We start from the raw sequence: 18,149 nt of genomic DNA, 5'->3' as shown, positions 1-18,149 counted from the left end.
TTCAGGTCAGCTCTTTCCCTCCCTTGAAACCCTCCGGACCGAGAAAGATCCCTTCCTGCCCCCTTCCACTCCTTCTCCCCTTTCCCAAACTCCCTCCCCTCCCTCTTTAATGCACATCCCACTATGAGATCTTTTTTGGAGGGGGGGGGGAGGAAAGGAGGGAGGGAGGAGCGAGCGCAGGAAGAAGTCTATCTACCGCAATAGGTTTCACATTTGCGACTCTGTCCTCCAGGTCCGCTTTGGATGGGCTTCCCGCGACTTGGCTATGAAGACGCGGCAGGGCGGCCAGCCCTAACTCTGAGCCTCGGAGCCGCCGCCGCCAGGAGTCAGCCCCGCTCGCCCTGCCCGGCTTCGGCGCCTCCCTTCGGAGATGCCTCCCCTCAGGCCAAGATGGAGCGGGAACGGGAGCGGTCCTCCTGGCCAGCGCTTCCCCCCCGCCGGGGCATGCTCCTCCTAAGGGGAGCCGGTCCAGAAAAGGGGGGTGCTCGCCTCCAGCGCCCAGGGCCCCGAAGAGCCGAGGCTCGGAGCTCCGGGCGTCTCGGGCCGCGACTTTTCTCTCTTCGGGGACCGGGGAGCCCTTTGGACCGAGGGCAAGAGCGTCGCTCTGCGGGATGGAGGGCGCTTTCAGCACCTTGGAGAGCTCCCGCTGAGCCGCTTGGCCTCAGGCTGAGGCTCCGTTCGGGGAGCTGGCCATTCCCTTGACAGGCAGCGCCGCTCATCCCCAGCCTGCCAAGCCTTTCTCTCCCCTCAGCCGCTCGCCTCACATCGCTGCACCGAGACACCTTAAACTCGCTCTTGTAAGCTTTGTATGAGAAACTTTAGCCCACGAAGAACAGCCTTTTTCTATTGCAAAACTTTGGGGAGCCAGCCACAAGGAAACCAAGAGAGCAGCAGAGTTAGTGATTCTCCTTTTCCTTCTCCTCTCTGTGCTTGTATTTGTCTGGATACAAAGCCTACCTGAGCTATGCTTGAAGATGGAGAGCTTCAGGGCTTTTTCTTTCTTCCCACCAACTTCTCCTGTGTCACATGACACATGTCAAAGTTCATTTTAAACACTAAAAGTGGGCTCAAGGTTCCTTCACATTTTATTTTTCTGTCTTCTCTCTCGCTCTCGCTCTCTTTTCCTTCCTATGGCAGCTCTCTGTTGCTGGGAAGTTTAGAACAAGAGCTGTCCTCTTAAGCAAAGAAACCAACCTTTTTGGAGTGACGCTGGTCTGTATTTGGAATTTGGGAGCACACAACAGGGGACTGACTGCCTTGGGACATGCTATAGAAAGGCTGCCACATTCAACCTTAGGATTAAAAAAGAAAAAGACTTGAGTGTTTGGTCAGGTAGCGAGGAAAGAAGCAGCTTCCTCAAGAAACCAACAGCCAAACCTAGTACTTTGGCAAACTACAAAGGAAAGCCCTCTAGAGATTTTCTGGCTGCACTTGCATGGGCTTTGATTTCCCTGCATAGCAAAGTGTGACACAAAGACAGACCTAAAGGGAGAAAAAAAGAAGAGAAGAAAGTCTCTATCCCCCTGGACTTTCTTTGCCACATCTGGTGGGGATTTAAGGACTTTTAAATCCAGCCTTCGCTGCAATCCACAATGGCAAATGAACCAGTGATTTTGAATGTTTATGACATGGTGAGTGAGAAACAATTTGGTGCTTCTGTTTGGGGTGGGAGGTGAGGGAGAGGATTCCCGGGAAGTGATTGGACAAGAGCTTCTCTTATGATGAGCCAAAGAGCATGCAGGAGCTGGATTTCCACAGCCATTCCCGACAGAGATGTGGCTGCAGATGCGTGCTGTCAACACTAGTGTTCCCTCTCTCTCCCTCAATCTCTCTCTTTCTCAACACTGATCAGAGAAGGCTAAAGGTAAAACAGGATTTTCTGGAGATTACTCTGAGAGAGAGAGGGAGGGAGGGAGAGCATGGGAGGGAAGGCTGTTTGTCCCCAAACCCATCTAGTGATGATGGGGACAGAACATGAGAGATGTTGTATCATGGCTTAGTCTCAGAGTAGGATGCCCTTGACTTTCAAAGCAATTACATACCTTAGACCAGGGAGGAATAGACCAGAATAGGTGAGAACTTGTCCTTTTATTCATCACAGAAACCTTCCTATATAAATTTATTTAGAAATAAAAATCAAAGGGGTTTGAGGAGGTGAGGGCCCTTTCACACAGCCATATAACCCAGAATATCAAGGCAGAAAATCCCAGAATATCTGCTTTGAACTGAGTTATCTGAGTCCACACTGCCCTATATTCCAGTTCAAAGCAGAATATGTGGGATTTTATTCAGCTGTGTGGAAGGGGACTTACTCTGATATAAGCACATATAAGAGTGCTGTTGTGGTGAAAGGTGGCAGTCTTACATATTCTCCTCTTACTATGAGTCACTTGAAATCATACTTCACATTATGATGTAAATTTACATCCTGCATTAGTGCCCCAAGGCATGAGGAAACTTGGTAGAAATGCCTTGATTCAGTTATCACTAAGAAAGCAAAATGTTTAAACCAACATAACAAGCATGTTAGAGGAAGTAAAGAATTGGAATTTTAAAACCAATTGCTGTTTTTCATGAGGAACACTCTTTGTAGTCTGCTTTAGGGTAATACTTTTATTAGACCAGTCCCAACATTACACCTAATAGGAATATTATCTTAATATGGACTTTGAGTTTTTTTCTTTCTTATGGCCAACAAAGCTATCTGTACCTTTTATGTGTATCCTATTAATGTGATTTGCATCCATTTTTTGTTTTCTGTACTAGTCTCTTTTGGAATGATAGCAGGCAGAGATATTTTTGTTGTATTCCTGTTCCAGTAGTAAAGGATATGCAATATCATTTGATGAACTGGAGGGTTCAGATAATAGTATTCTTGTCAATATAGCTCCCTGTAAGCTATCCAAATGAATCTCTTAAAATAACCAATGAGACATGTAGAGGAATAACTATGCAGTAAGGTTTCAGAGGAAATGAATATTTTTCTAAGGAAACTGTTGTGATTGACCACTGCATGAAGAACTGATAAGCCAAATCTATGTAAGGAGCATGAAATCATTAACTTTATTTTTGACAGATTACTTTTTGGTGTGTGTTGGAGCTCTGGGAAATGGAGAATAAGATTCATAGCAATGCTCAAAGGTTTGCTCTTACATCTTTTTCACACTGCAAAATTATAGTACATTCTCACTATTTTACTTGTCATGGATCAATCCTATGGGATTCTGGGATTTATAATTTCATGAGGTATTTAGAATTCTTTTCCAGAGAAACCTAGTAATGTGGCAAAAAAACAAATCCCAGAATTTGACAGAATGGAGCCAAGGCAATTTTATTGGCATGTGATGTGAAGAAAACTATGTGAAGGATGAACAGTGCTTACAAATTATTTTTTTATCATGTCAGAAGCAACTTGGGAACACACTGAAAATTGCTTCTGGTGTAAGAGAATTGGCCATCTACAGAGACATTACCCAGGGGATGCCTGGATGTGTTAGCATCCTGTTGGGAAGCTTCTCTCGTGTCCGCACAAGCTAGAGCTGACAGATGGGGGCTCACCCCGTCTCGCGGATTTGAACTGGAAACCTTCAGGTCAGCAACCCAACCTTTAGGTCAGCAGTTCAGCCTGCACAAGGGTTTAACCCGTTGTGCCACTGCTGCTCCTTATGCTTACAAATAAGTGCTTACAAATAAGTCCTAGCAATGTTGCAAGTAAGTCCTAGCAATGAAAATTACACACAGGATTGCTCAGGAAGGCTTTTATCCAAAGCATGCTTACCTAGTGAGGTATACTTTTTAAATATAAATACAGTTCTTGGAAACATGCATGTTTCAAAGAACTGTATTTTAAAAGTGTTTTTTTTTTTTTACTTTTTGAGTATCTTATGATAACCAGAGAGGAACTGTGATTCAGGAATGAAGCCCCATGATGTAAAGTAGGTGAAGAGGCCACTGATTACCTTGAATAAATACTTCCATGCTACCCTTCCTGAATTCCTAACACAAGGGTAGGCTAAGTATGATCCATAGGTTGAAGCCGACCCCTAGGACTGCAGTGTGGGCCCAGTCTGTTTTCTTCAATCTTAAGATGGGTTTGGAGACCTGATTTAGGACTGGGAATTACATTCACCTAAATGGCGAATTACATCTCCAAAAGTTTCTGGGGTCATGGATCAACATTGGAAAGGCAAAAAAAGGGGGTGGGCAAGGGATATTGGGAGTGGGGATGTAAATGAGAATGGGGGAACATGTGTGTGTGGAATAATGTAAGGGATGTTGTGGTCTACCAAGCTCTACCAAAAGTCAAAAATGGCCAATGGCCACTCAGACATGCCCCACCTCTCTTCGCGAGCAGTGTGGCATAACCAAAAGAAGAGGAGGGAAATAGCTATTTAGCTTGAGAAGCCAAAATTTAAAACATTGAGACAAACAGACATTAATGTGGCCTTTACTATTCTTTATACTATGTTTGTCTAATGAAGACAATGCTTAGGAAAGTTACATTTTTGATCCACAGTTCCCCAAGTGCCCTCTACCAGCCAACATGACCAACCACCAGGCTCTGAGTGAGAGGCCCTAAATAAGGCCCTAAAACAGCTTTCCATTAGTGTAAAGGTAAAGGTGAAGGTTTCCCCTGACGTTAAGTCCAATCATGTCTGACTCTGGGGGTTGGTGCTCATCTCCATTTCTAGGCCGAAGAGCCGGCATTGTCCATAGACACCTCCAAGGTCATGTGGCTGGCATGACTGCATGGAGCGCCATTACCTTCCCGCTGGAGCGGTACCTATTGATCTACTCACATTGGCATGTTTTCGAACTGCTAGGTTGGCAGGAGCTGGAGCTAACAGCGGCTGCTCATGCTGCTCCTGGGGTTTGAACCTGGGACCTTTCGGTCTGCAAATTCAGCAGCTCAGTGCTTTAACACACTTCGCCACCAGGGCTCCATTAGTGTAGCCTTTACTAATTAACGCCTTTTAGATATATTGTGTCACAAAGTCTATAATCTCCCTCTAACTTCACAAAGTTAATAGATGTTGCAGTCCAGCGCATCCAGAAGTCATTGGCTTAGGAAACTCTGCATTGAGTTTGGTCTCTAAGTCCGTCCTCCCCCCCCCCCCCCTTCCTGTATTTTGGCAAAGCAGCGTTTCTGTGAGAATGCTGATATCTGCCTCTCATGCGTGGGTGGTACTGTTTGGCTGCATCTGGAGAACTGAGATTGCCATTAGTATATATGATTTCATACTGACATTTTCTCCAGTTCAGATTTTGGCAATGAAAAATAAGAAAAACAGGTAAAGAAGGAATGCATTCTTCAAAATGCAAAACCCGTTTTTATAAAAGCATTGTGAAAATATTCAAAAGAGCCATTGGCTCTGCAGGCACTCGCAGTGGGTTGTCAGCAATGTAAAAGCCCACACACCACACTCAATATTTAAAAAGCATGCCTTGGCCTTTTTTAAAAAAAAATTACACATGCTGGGCTTTTTAACGTCTGGAACAATCAAGAACAAAACATGGGCTTCCAGGAGATTTGTGGACAGAGATCAACATAAAAGCAGAAAACCTTTTAAATGCAATATTTTTTCTAAAGAATAAAATATAGCTAAGAAATTGAAAGTGTATTACATTTCTGCAAAGAAAAAAGGGGGTCTAAAGAGTGTATAACTCTTGATCAGAAGAGCAAGAGTTAATTCACTGCAGTTGTACTTCTATACAGTATTTAACATCTGGCTATCTATCAGTCTATCATCAGGCAGGGTTAGAAGGAACATATACTATCCCTTTCCCCAAACCATGTTCCCATTTATCATCAAAACATCCTTAATGAAAAGAGAACCAATCTCCCTAATCCAATAGTCATGCATCTTGGAACTTTTTTGAAGTTGGGTGTCTCAACATTGGTAGATAAGTCCTTATTCATTTTGCCTATGTGCAGGCACTTGGAGGGGGAGGACATTCATTATCATGAAAATCCCTTAAATATGAATACGTTCACAAGCACAATATGTAATTAGAAATGTCCACCATGTGTTCAGGGCAGCTTGCTCCAAAGTAAGGAAGTGTTTATTATTTCTGGGAGCCTAAATGACAACAGTTCCCTTAAAACATTTGGTTTCCTAACAAAACTATGAGTATGGCAGTATTTAATGCAGAAGCCTAGCCTCTCCCAACCCTTTAAGCCATGTTTCTCAAATGCTAGTTAAAAGAGTTTCTTTGGAAAATGAGTATCATGTCTTCTTTCTGTCTTATTTGATCCCTAATTCCCACTCTCTGCTCTACTGTTGACAGTGCTATGCAGAGAGGAAAGCATACTTCCTCTAAAGATTTATGTTTTGTGATGGTGACCATGTCGGAACTGGGTTGAGGCCAGTTACATCCAGGCTCACGTATTGTAAAGGCTCCTTTTGCACTACACAGTTATAGTGCTACATTCTACTATAGCTCCCATGGCAACATCCTATGGAATTATGGGAGTTGCAGTTTAGGGAAAGGCAGTTAGAATTCCCAGCCAGAAAGCCCTAGTGTAGTGGTTTTCAACCTGTGGGTCCCCAGATGTTTTTGGACTTCAACTCCCAGAAATCCCAACAGCTGGTAAACTGGCTTAGATTTCTGGGAGTTGTGGGCCAAAACACCTGGGAACTCATAGGATGAGAACTACTGCCCTAGTGGCTCACCGAACAACAAATCCCAGGATCTCCGACAATGCAGTCATTGAACTATAAGTCATAGTGTGAAATGCTCTCCGATTTGACCAGTAATATCCAGCTGGGCTGGACTACAACTCCATACATATCATTTGGCTATATTGACTGACGGTAATGATAATTGTAGTCCAACTGATCTAGATAGTGCCAAATTAAAGGGGAAGTTAATCTGCAACACATGAGATACTTTCTAATAATTCTGGCACCTTCCTATTACTCTGTGTTACCCTTGTCCTGTCTTCATATCTAGAAATATCTATACCAGGCATGGGCAAACTTGGGCCCTGCAGGTGTTTTGGACTTCAACTCCCACCATTCCTAATAGCCTCAAGCCTTTTCCTTAAGCGGCTGAGGGGAAAAAGGAAAAGGCCTGAGGCTATTAGGAATGGTGGGAGTTGAAGTTCAAAACACCCCAAGGCCCAAGTTTGCCCATGCCTGCTATATACCATCCCTTTTCTCCAATGTTACAAAAAAAATGCCTCAGTTTCTGTGGATGCAAATGAGCAGGCTGGCATCTCACAGGTTAATTGTTTTGAGTCTTTTACAGGAATTGTGGGTCTATGCCAGAATTTTGTTTGTCTGGAATACTGTGATAAATTTAGCAACAGTGTTCTGATGTACCTCGTTCAGAGAAGGAAACAGGGATTTGAACAGCTATTTTAACCAAGAGTGTAGATTACAACCCAGTCATCCTTCTGTGAGACATCATATTTTTTCCTTTGTGTAAAGTTTCTTGTTTGATACATCTTTGCCAAGAATAAATCATACTTCTTAGCTAGAATAATAATTGGCTAGAGATCATAGAATAATAGAATCACTAAGTTGGAAGAGACCACAAGGGCTATCCAGCCCAACCCAGTCAAAGCACCCTTGACAAATGGCCATCCAGCCTCCGCTGTGGCTAAATCAAAAAAACTTACCACTAGAGCTTGAAAAGGTTACTTTGTCTACATTTCTCAGAATTTCAGTTAGCATGGCCAGAGGTGATGGTGGTTGAAGAATTCTGGGAACTGTAGGCTAAAAAAGCAATTTTTCCAGGTTGTTCATATCATATGCAGAAGGCCTCTAATGATTTATGATAACACTTGTTTCATCTAATAAAAGCAAATAAGCAGCATTTCGAACAAAATCCATCCAAAATGAAGCACATTAAATGCTCAGTTGGTTTCAAGGTAAGGTTAAACATTAGCTTTTAAATCTCTTCTACTAAAGCTATTGCGAATTTACAATTTTTAGCTGGGTGGTACCATTATTCATATTATCATTATGTTTGTTTATAGCCCACTTTCTCTCTCCACAAGGAGACTCAAAGCGGCTTTAACTTGCTTCATTACTTTTAGAGAACATGATGCAATTCTTCCAGTTAACAAACCTTAAAAATGGATAAAGAAACCAAATTGGGTGAAGACTTGGAGAAAAGTAGAGAATTTCCACACATATGACCCTTCAAATTAAATTATGTTAGAAGGTATGACCTAGGCCTATGATACCATTGAGGTTCCAGACACAGCGCTAGGTGGAATGTTTACATTTGTTGCATTGGCTAAGAATCATGGCATTTTCTCTTCTTCTAGCTCCCTGACACAAAGAAAGAGGAGAAGAGCCCTATAGGCCAGGTGGGAAACATCTAAGCCTCACGTATTTGCCTCATGTTCCAGAGGTTGCTCTCTTCTGAGTTATAGTAGAACTTCCTTTCCAAATGCCCTAAAAGCAATCCTGACAAGTTAGGTGCACTTAACATTACTTGACATTGGATCCATCTAGATGGGACACCTAAATAACTGCTGATTTGAACCAATCCCAGATTCTGTAGCAGATTCCTGACTGTTCAGTTAGCCGGAAGCTGGTTTGATCCCACTGCCCTATAATCCAGTTTCAGAATACAGATTATTTGCTTTGAACTGGATTATTTGAGTCTACACTACCATATAGTCCAGCTCAAAGCAGATGATCTGGATTCAGAAACTAGATTATATGGCGGTGTAGATTAGGCCTCAGGCAACCGCATTCATTCTTGGGTCTGCCACAATGAGAACCCAAGAAATCAGTGCAAGATCTATAAAGAACTGAATTAAGTGGCATTTGCGGCTTACAGACTGCCTGATATTCTCTGAATATAGTTTGCTAAATAAATAGGATTTACAGGTAATCTGTTTAGGATTTGTGTTAAACTTCCATGCATTTTACTCTTTAAAATGATGATCACCCTGGGGTGTTATTAAGTACTGATGACATGTTTTCCTTGTAAGGTTGACTGTAGATTAACTTGGTAAACTTTGATGGACTTTGGTCTTATTTCTTAGTGCAGTTCTTGCATCCTTAATGGGACTTACCTTTGGTGGCCAACAATTTTCCACCCAGATGGACAAATTACCATCATGAATCAAGCTCTCAGTGCCATTTATCTACATTTACTTAGAACAAAATGTACTGTATATTCTGCTCTTTAAAGTATATGCACACTTGAAACAGTTTTTAAGAAGTTTAAAGATCAAACCAAGTACGATTAAAGCCAATTAAAACACAAATCAAAACAAGAATTAAAAATCATTGGAAAGATGTGCTAGCTTGAAATCTCCCTGAGATACACATAAGGAGAGTGAGAAAAAACCTTTCTTTGCCTCCCCCTTTTTGCTCTGAGTTTGCTGGTGGAGAAACAGCTTGCTCTTGCCAAAAAGAATCTGAGAAGTTTTTAGATTGGGACAAAATCCATATGGGATCATAGGGTCACAGGTTACCAAACCTGTTTTTAAAGCTATAGTTAGCACCTTCAACTGATCCCAGAACTAGCACAGAGATAAATATATAGTCACAACTGCTGGGTCCTGTTAACAATGGCAGCAATGCTTTGGGCTAACTAACTGAACCTTCTGGACAGTAAGCATTTATGGGAAACCTTATGGTAATGATTAAGAGTAGGGGTCAATTTAAAATACCTTCTTTTTCTTTGCTTTTTGAATTACATTTTAAGAATGGAGAGGTAGAGAATTGCCAGTTGTCATTCTATACCCCACCATTTCACACATCAGAACTGGAAGATGTAATACAGTTCAAACATTTTGATTCTGAATCCTGCAGAATTCTGGGACTTGTAATTGTATAGTATTTTCTGCTAGAGATCTCTTGTGCTATAGGTCAGAGGGAGACACTAGTGTTCTCCCCCTAAGAGAGAATTCCACACTACAGAATCTGGGATTGCATGCATAGGACAGAGTCAAGACAGTTAAAGTGTTATCAAATCACTATAATTGTGAGGTGTGGATACATTCATAGGCTCTATTCCAGGCATGGACAAACTTCAGCACACCAGGTGTTTTGGACTTCAACTCCCACAATTCCTAACAGCCAGTAGGCTGTTAGGAATTGTGGGAGTTGAAGTCCAAAATATCTGGAGGGCCGAAGTTTGCCCATGCCTGCTCTATCCACATTACAGAACTATAACACTCTGACAGTGAATTAACTACAATGGCACAATGATTTTTGTTGTGAGATATTTACCCTTCTGTCGGAATGCTTTGGTGCCACAACAAACTACAGATCCCAGGATTTCATAGAATGGAGCCATGACAATTAAAGTGATGTCAAATCTCTATAATTCTGCAGTGTAGCTAGTCTCATAGTCAATTAAAGGGTGCAAGTGCTCAGATTTTATTGCAGCTACAGATTACCCCTAAAGTATCCTTATACACTGTGGGTAATTTGAGTGTAACTTTACCATTAGCAGTTTTCAGAATGGTAGTATATTGCAACTGATAGCTATATGTATGTGTTGATGGTGTGGATATGCTGTGGAAGAGTTATTACAAAACGGACATGTGTGATGTTGGCAATTGGGAGTGGCTGACATCTTGGGATAACAATTAGCCTGGATTTAAATCTCTGTCTTGTCTGGAAAAGCCCATGACCCCCCTATTTCGCATGGGAGCACTTTAGCCACGGAAAAGCATAGCCTGAGGATGAAAGTTCAATTAAGGGTCTCTGTGCAGATATGAAATTGCTGTTTCATGAGGCCTTGATGTCTTATGTATATAAGATATTTCAGTCATTTATCTTCACCCTGCTAGATGTGTAGAAGGAAGAAAAGCCTTGTCTTTAATGAAATGTTAATAGTTAAAGGGAAAGGCTACACATATCAAGTTTCTTTCTGCTGCATAAAATTAGGGCTGTATTTGCTCTCTTGATTTCTGTTCCCCTTTGTTCTCAAAACATGAACTCTAGATGACATATATTAAGTTTTTTTTAAAAAAAGAAAGAAGCCAATAAAACATAAAAAACTACACTATTAAAACACTATTCAATACACATTCCAACAAAAAGTAAAACACATTCAAATAAAAATCAATTAAAATCCATCAATATAAATTGTTCTTGAAAGCTCTTTCCTCACCAACCAGTCAATAGCTTAAAGCCAAAATAAAAAGGTATTTGCCTTTTGGTGGAAGGACAGCAGGACTGACTTAGACTCTTTAGAAAGGAACTTCCATAGTCTAGGACCAGCCTCGAAATTGAACTATTCATATTAAATGTACCTCTGAAGGTGGCAGGACAGAGAGAAGGTCTGTGTCTACACAGCTCAAATAAAGCAGAGTCACTTTGCAACAACTGTGAGGAGTTTACATAATGTATAACAGGATTCTCAGCAGCAGCAGCACTTGCAGTCATTCATCCAGAATGAGGGGATATGGGATGTATTCCAGAGCTTCCAGCAAGCTCTGGAGTCTGTCCTGGGTTTTGGAGACATAGACAGCTGGATCTGTCTGGATTTGGCCCAATACAACGTCCATATGCCCAACTGCTGTGTTGGCGATCAGAAACAACTCCTTCACATAGGCTTGCTGGCAATATCACTTCTGATTAGATTACACAGGGGTATCCGGCCATGACCAGCCAAAGAGATGTCTACAGTTAACCTCTGTGAGGAAATTGCTTCTGGATCACATAAAAGTGGCAGTGGCAACCCCAATGTGCTCTTGGCCTTGTTGGCCATCAGTGCACCAAAGGGACTCCAGGGATGCTCCGCTGCTGCTGCATCAGGGCAGCTCCAGAGCACAGTACTCTGGATTTGTTAGGTAACTGTAGATAAAGTCCAGATCTTTCTCAAAGCTCAGGCATCCTCATGTGCAAAGACATGACCTTCAGATTTTGAATGTCACTACTATAAGGCACTACTATAAGGGGGCCCCTGGTGGCACAGTGTGTTAAAGCGCTGAGCTGCTGAACTTGTGGACTAAAAGGTCCCAGGTTCAAATCCCGGGGGAGTGGAATGAGCGCCAGCTGTTAGCCCCAGCTCCTGCCAACCTAGCAGTTCAAAAACATGCAAATGTGAGTAGATCAATAGGTACCGCTCCAGCGGAAAGGTAATGGCGCTCCATGCAGTCATGCCGGCCACATGACCTGGAGATGTCTATGGACAACGCCGGCTCTTCGGCTTAGAAATGGAGATGAGCACCAACCGCCAGAGTTGGTCACGACTGGACTTAACATCAGGGGAAACCATTAACTTTACTATAAGGCAGCCTGTCCCAAGCTAATGTCCTCCAGCTATATTACAACTCAAATAATTGTTTGTGCAGTTGAGGAACAGCATGAATTGCAGTCTATTACAACTGGAGGAAGACAGGATATGTAAAGCTATGCTAAGATCTACATCACTCTAAGTAAAAATAAATTAATCTTCATGATAGTAGAGGATATTGTAAAATATATGAGTATTTTCTTCTTAGCCCAACAACATTTTTTTTCTTGCTGTCTTGGTTTTTAGGCATGTTCATAAGGTTATTTAGGGCACTGATTTGGAAACTTGTACTGGATGGACCACATGAGTTCTAGTTTCTTAGGTTCCTATTATGCTGCTGTAGAAAATCCAGATTATCTGTTTGGAACTGAATTATATGGCATATAATCCATAACGCATATAATTCAGTTCAAAGCAGAGAATGTGGGTAATCTTCTTTGATAATCTGGATTATATGGCAGCACAGAAGGGGCCTTAGATGTGGTTATCATTACTTTCTATGGGCGAGCAGATGCAACTAGTAGATGGCATACGTTCTACATCTCAAAAGCCAGGGCTGACAGTGGAAATCTGGTGCCATTTTCAAAATCAGCAGTGCAAGTATACCCAAAAACAGGTATTATATTTGAGGCACCAAAATGTGTGTTGCCCAGTGTTATGCTCAAATACTGGAAGGAAAGCGACTTCCAAATAATTAACAACAAACATTCAGTTATTCCCCCCCCCCCCCCCCCCCCGGCCCGCAGTAAGTCTGCATGCACTTGCATGGTTGTGGGATTGATTGTTGTTCATCTTCTGTCTTGCCAATTTCATTAACTTGTTTATGATATCTAGAAGTATTTATCACATTTCTAAACATATTGAAGTGAGAGCGGTATGACAGAAGCCTAGTTCTGTTAAGAAACCTGTGTGGGCTGGGGAGGCTGGGGAATCATTGGACAGCTAATTGAAACAGTGAAGAATTGTTTTCTTTCTCCAGTCGATCAACCTGGATCTAAAAATTCCCTGGGGATGTTAAAAAATTTAGCCTATGACTGTTCAGTCAAAAGGCAAATGAAAATAAATTCCAAAGAATCCTCTTCACTGAAGGGTCTGCAGCTCGGTTGCTCCTGGCAACCTAGAGAAACTCAGCATAGGAAGAAATAAATCTTAGTCATAACACCATAGCTTAAGGTGGTCAATCTCTGTGTAGAGAGCAACAGACCATCTGAAATCTGTTTGTTAAGAGAGTTAAACATGTTTCTCAATCAAAGCCTGGCTCAGAAACACAAAGGCAATGCAGTTCTACTGGGAAGAATAGAAACTGCCATAGGAAATAGATATTAGACTGGAAGAATTCAAGATCTCTTTCTCACTACACAGTTATAACACTTTTATAACACTTTAACTGCCATGACTGTCACCTAAAAAATCCTGGGATTTGTCTCAGCTTTATGGAATTCCAAATTCCTCATAAAGCTGAAGGTCCTGGAATTCCATACAACGGAACACGGACAATTAATTGTGCTGTAAGTATATAGTGTGAAACCGTTAATAAAATTTTGCTTTCTTTTGCCTCAAGCCGAGATCCAGATTTGTTTTTGAAACATTGCTTTTTCAGCTATTGGCTATGCTGCTTTAGGATGCTTGGAACCTTAGTCAAAAAGGTAGTTTTTCCAAAGCTCTTCCCTCTTCCAACTCAGCACACAATATAATTCTCCATTAGTTTTTTGCACTGAAACATTTCCTGAGCATAAAACCTATCCTTTAGAAGCAGGAGACAGTAACCAGGAGTGGGGAGAGCTTTTTTAAAAAATTGGTAATTATCTTCCTAAGTATGTTGCCATTGCCAACAAGAAATTATGTTTAGTGAACATGGATTTGTCACTTCCTCTGATTCCTCATTCACCTGGGATTCCCTATTCTTCCCTGCAGGAAAACATGCTCCTAACTATGCCATTTCCATTTTAACAATATATTGGCTAAACTTGTGCTATCTCTAGTCAGTCATCCTCACCAATATATACCTTCTTATACCTGTTCCTTAGAAAAGGAACAGGAGATGTTTAAAGGATGTACATACTTCACTCCTTTGATGATTAAAAAAAAACAGTGAGAGATTTTGTTGCTTTTTAAAATTTACTTTTAAAAAAGGTCGCTTGCCACCATAAAACCTCTCTTCGCATCCTGCTGGTGTGAAAAAATGACGACTGAGGGGAGGGGGTGAGGAGGGAGTTTCCCCCTCACTCCTCTCATCTCCTCACACATCATTTTCTCATGCCAGCAGGACACAATGAGAGGCTTTATGGTGGCAAACGACTTTTTAAAGTAAGTTTTATAGGGGAAATTGGGGTCTTTGAGGTGGCTTCATGCCATCCTGATTTAAATTGGGATAGCATGTAGCCACCTCATCTCCCGGGAAAACCTGGTGTTTGGGTGTGTGGGTGGGTGTAGACAAGAACCTGAACCAAAGCGGGTTATTTTAACCTGTTTTGGCGCAGGTTTTAGGGCTGTGTAGAAGCGCCCACACTCTCATTTTATCAAATAGAAATGATGTAAAGTCACAACACTCTCAATGCCACTGATGTGGTCTCTGAGAGATACTCTGCCAGTGTTACCTATCACCAGTGTTGCTTCCCAGTAGCTCCTTGGCACATTTACTCCTTAGCAAAAGCCTGCCTGACATTGGAGACTCTACCAGCTGTTCCTAACAGGAACATGTAATTCCACAACTACAAAAGGGTAATATTGTTGTTGGGCATATATTACCCTTTTGTAGTTGTGAAATTACATGTTCCTGTTAGGAACAGCTGGTAGAGTACTATGTATGTCTCTACTAAAGAGTTGAAGATCCAAGGGGAATAGAAGTCCAAAAACCTCAGAGGGTTTCTTTTCCAAGAATTTAAAAAAAAAAAAAACAACCGGGGGGGGGGGGGGGGAACCTGAATTTTTCAAGGTTTTTCCCACATCTCTAATAGAGATATGCATGGTACTATACAATATGTACGATGCAATAATAAGGTTGTAATTATTTTCTTAATGGGCATCAGAATCTCCTTCCTCTTTGAATATTCTAAAATTGAAGCATACAGGAATATTCAAGGTCTTGAACCTTATAAATTCCTTTTCAGGCATAAAATACCCAAGAAACAACACTATCACGACCCAGAACCCATACACAAAGCTTTTGCTCTTTCCTTGGTAACATAGGCATTGCTTTCATCCCAGAAACGTTGGCCATTTACCCATGTAATCTCACCAATGTTTCTGGCATGACCTGGGATTTAGATTGGGGACATGAGTGGAAGACGGAGCCCTGTATGTTGTAGGAATTGTTCATTTCAGCTGGGTTTTCTTATGATTATATTCTCTCTCACAGCTGCCAGGACATAATTATTTCCTCATGAAATGTGTTGGCTTCCCTGCAATTTCCAGCTGTCTGTATTTTAAGCCACTATTTTCTGCTCATCTAAGTGGCCAGCAGCCAATGGCTTGTTACAGAGGCTGTCTCTGAAACCCATTGCATACTGTTTTGCTCCTTTTGAAAAGTATCTCCTTCTGCTTCCCAGAGCAGCTATTCATCACTGCTAAGTGGTGGCCATTTGTGGAAACTTATTGTTTTATATTTCTGGGTGTTATTGTTAGAATCATTCTGTCGATGCTGTTCGAACGTGTGGCATTTGTCCCAGTTTTCTGCAGTGTGGGTACAGTTCCCATTTTACAAACCTGCAGCCAAATGATGTTTCACTTCACAAATCCGCCCATGTTCCCAGATTTTGATCTGCAGGCTGTAATGGGACAAGGTAATTCCTACTGTTTTCTTAAAGACCTTTGAAAATAAAGACCACACTGTTTAATTTGACATGGTGATGAAATAGGCCTGGAAAGAAAAACTAAGTAGGAAATGGATGGATTTCTGTGATCTGAAGATATTCAAAGAAATCCCTATAGGAAAGTAATTGCCAATAATGTTTATAATCTCTAGCTGGTTTCACCAGATACTGTCGGTGTGGTCAAATGTGTGAGAGAACCAATACCATTAATAGTTGTGCACAAAAAATGGCCTAATGAATAAATAAACAAACAAATAATTTTAGACAAGGGAACTAAATAAGAAATGATGTCATATTTAATAGTCTTTTGAACCTTTATATCAGTAGCTTTTAGGTTGTATTTAAATTAACCTTGTTGTTAGAAGCATGCTGGAAAAAAGATGAGATATAAACTAAATTTATTTACCCTATGTTTGTTTATTTGCATATAGCCTGCCTTTCTCTTGGAATGAGTATGTTTATAAATAAGTAGATCAATTTGAAATACAAAGCTGCTCAAATTCCTTTTTTCACACAATAACTGACACAGGATTGTACAAATAATCACTATGTAAGATAATATGAATAGTCTGTATAAAAATGGTAGTAAAAATATACATAAAATGAGAGATTATCGACTTCTAGTAGCTATCCATTTCGACAACGTACAGCTTTCCTCAGAATGCAAAGGAATACGCTGTCTGCTTCTGAGGAAGTACACTCAGTCTACAAAACATCAATTTGCATACTAATATTCCAGATTAACACAACTATGTCGTTGAATAGTATTCTTCAAAGTTTACAATAAACATAAAGCAAATACAAGTATTAAATGTGGACTACTACTGTATATACTCATGTATAAGTCAATGTCATGTATAAATTGAGGAGATTTCAGGGCCAAAATTATTGATTTTGATATGACCCATGGATAAATCAAGTGTCATTCTGTGGAGAGGAGAAAGCACCAATACTTCAGGAGCCAGCCGCTCTTGGCCACCACTGCCATTTCCCCACCAAGGCATTAACAGTGAACTGAGCAAAGTGTTTGGAAGTTCTTTTAGATTTTTTGACACAGGCTAAGCCCTTGACTTTTGCCACTCTTCTCAGAGACAGGGATGGTTCTTTCACTGATAAGAATTAAGGTACAGAACTCACACTGATCCATCGATAAGTTGCCCCAAGTTTTTTGGGTTGATTTTTTTACTAAAGAAATTCTAGACTTAAGGTATATATGAGGATATACAGTACCTGGATTGCAGAGTAAGTTTTGGAAAAAACACATTCAAGGTTGTGGACTGTTACAATTTGAAAAGGCAAATATACAAATAACTGAAATCCCATCCAAATATTAAAAAGATGCCAGTCCTGAAAGGAGTATTTCTTCATTTCCTATAGCCCAGAGATCAATCGACATAACAATTACTAGTTCAAAGAATACAAAGTGTTAGCAGAGTTTTCCCCTCTTTGCTACAACCAACATAGCCAGACAATGCAAATGTGGGATCCTGGCACAGAATCAAGGTCACATTAGTGGACTGAATAATAATTTCCAATACCATCCTGTATGAATCTATATAAGTACAATCAATAGCTTGGACCTTATGTGACAGAAACTTTCCCCATAATTTCTGATTGTATTTAGTGTTTATTTATATCTAGAATAATAAACAATACCAGTAACTAAAGTTATAATTAAAGTTAGGATTAAAATGCAGTTCTGGCTATTCTAGCTATTTTCTCGAGTAATTTAATGATTTAAATTCTAAATAGTTGAAACTATCAGGCTGCCTGTCAACCAGAGTTAAGCAATCCTGATGTTAGCAGTTTGATGAGTCAGCAGCAGAAAGAGTTAATTGGCTCCTAAGTGAAGGCTGACTGACCCAGTTTTCAAAGGGTCACTTCAGCCTCTCTCTGTGTGTATGTCTCTGTGAGAGAGAGATTAATTATTAGATTTATAAACTATATTTCCTCCTCGGAGCTCAGGATGCCTGACAATCTTTAAAAAACCAATAGCATCACAAATTACTAATTACCAATGTCTTATAAAATAAAAGGAATGCAAACAGCAGCGGGAAATTAAATACATGCACATGCAAAAATGTATATGGATGTGTCCAGAAGGATGGATTTGAGACC

At 40.9% G+C, this 18,149-nt stretch overlaps 1 protein-coding gene across 1 annotated transcript in view; it reads left to right on the top strand.

The window, feature by feature from the left end:
• Positions 1 to 1,492: 1,492 nt before the first annotated feature.
• LOC103280160 (deubiquitinase DESI2) overlaps positions 1,493 to 18,149 on the top strand; it is a 71,560-nt gene continuing 54,903 nt past the window's right edge. The window contains exon 1 of the mRNA XM_008118154.3: positions 1,493 to 1,631. Within this exon, the coding sequence (XP_008116361.1) occupies positions 1,593 to 1,631 (39 nt within the window). The 5' untranslated portion in view covers positions 1,493 to 1,592. The remainder of the gene's footprint in view (positions 1,632 to 18,149) is intronic.

The sequence above is a fragment of the Anolis carolinensis genome, chromosome 1, assembly GCF_035594765.1.
Source record: "Anolis carolinensis isolate JA03-04 chromosome 1, rAnoCar3.1.pri, whole genome shotgun sequence".
NCBI classification, from domain to species: domain Eukaryota; kingdom Metazoa; phylum Chordata; class Lepidosauria; order Squamata; family Dactyloidae; genus Anolis; species Anolis carolinensis.
Note: the sequence above shows the minus strand (reverse complement) of the source record. Positions and strands in the feature narration are given on the sequence as shown.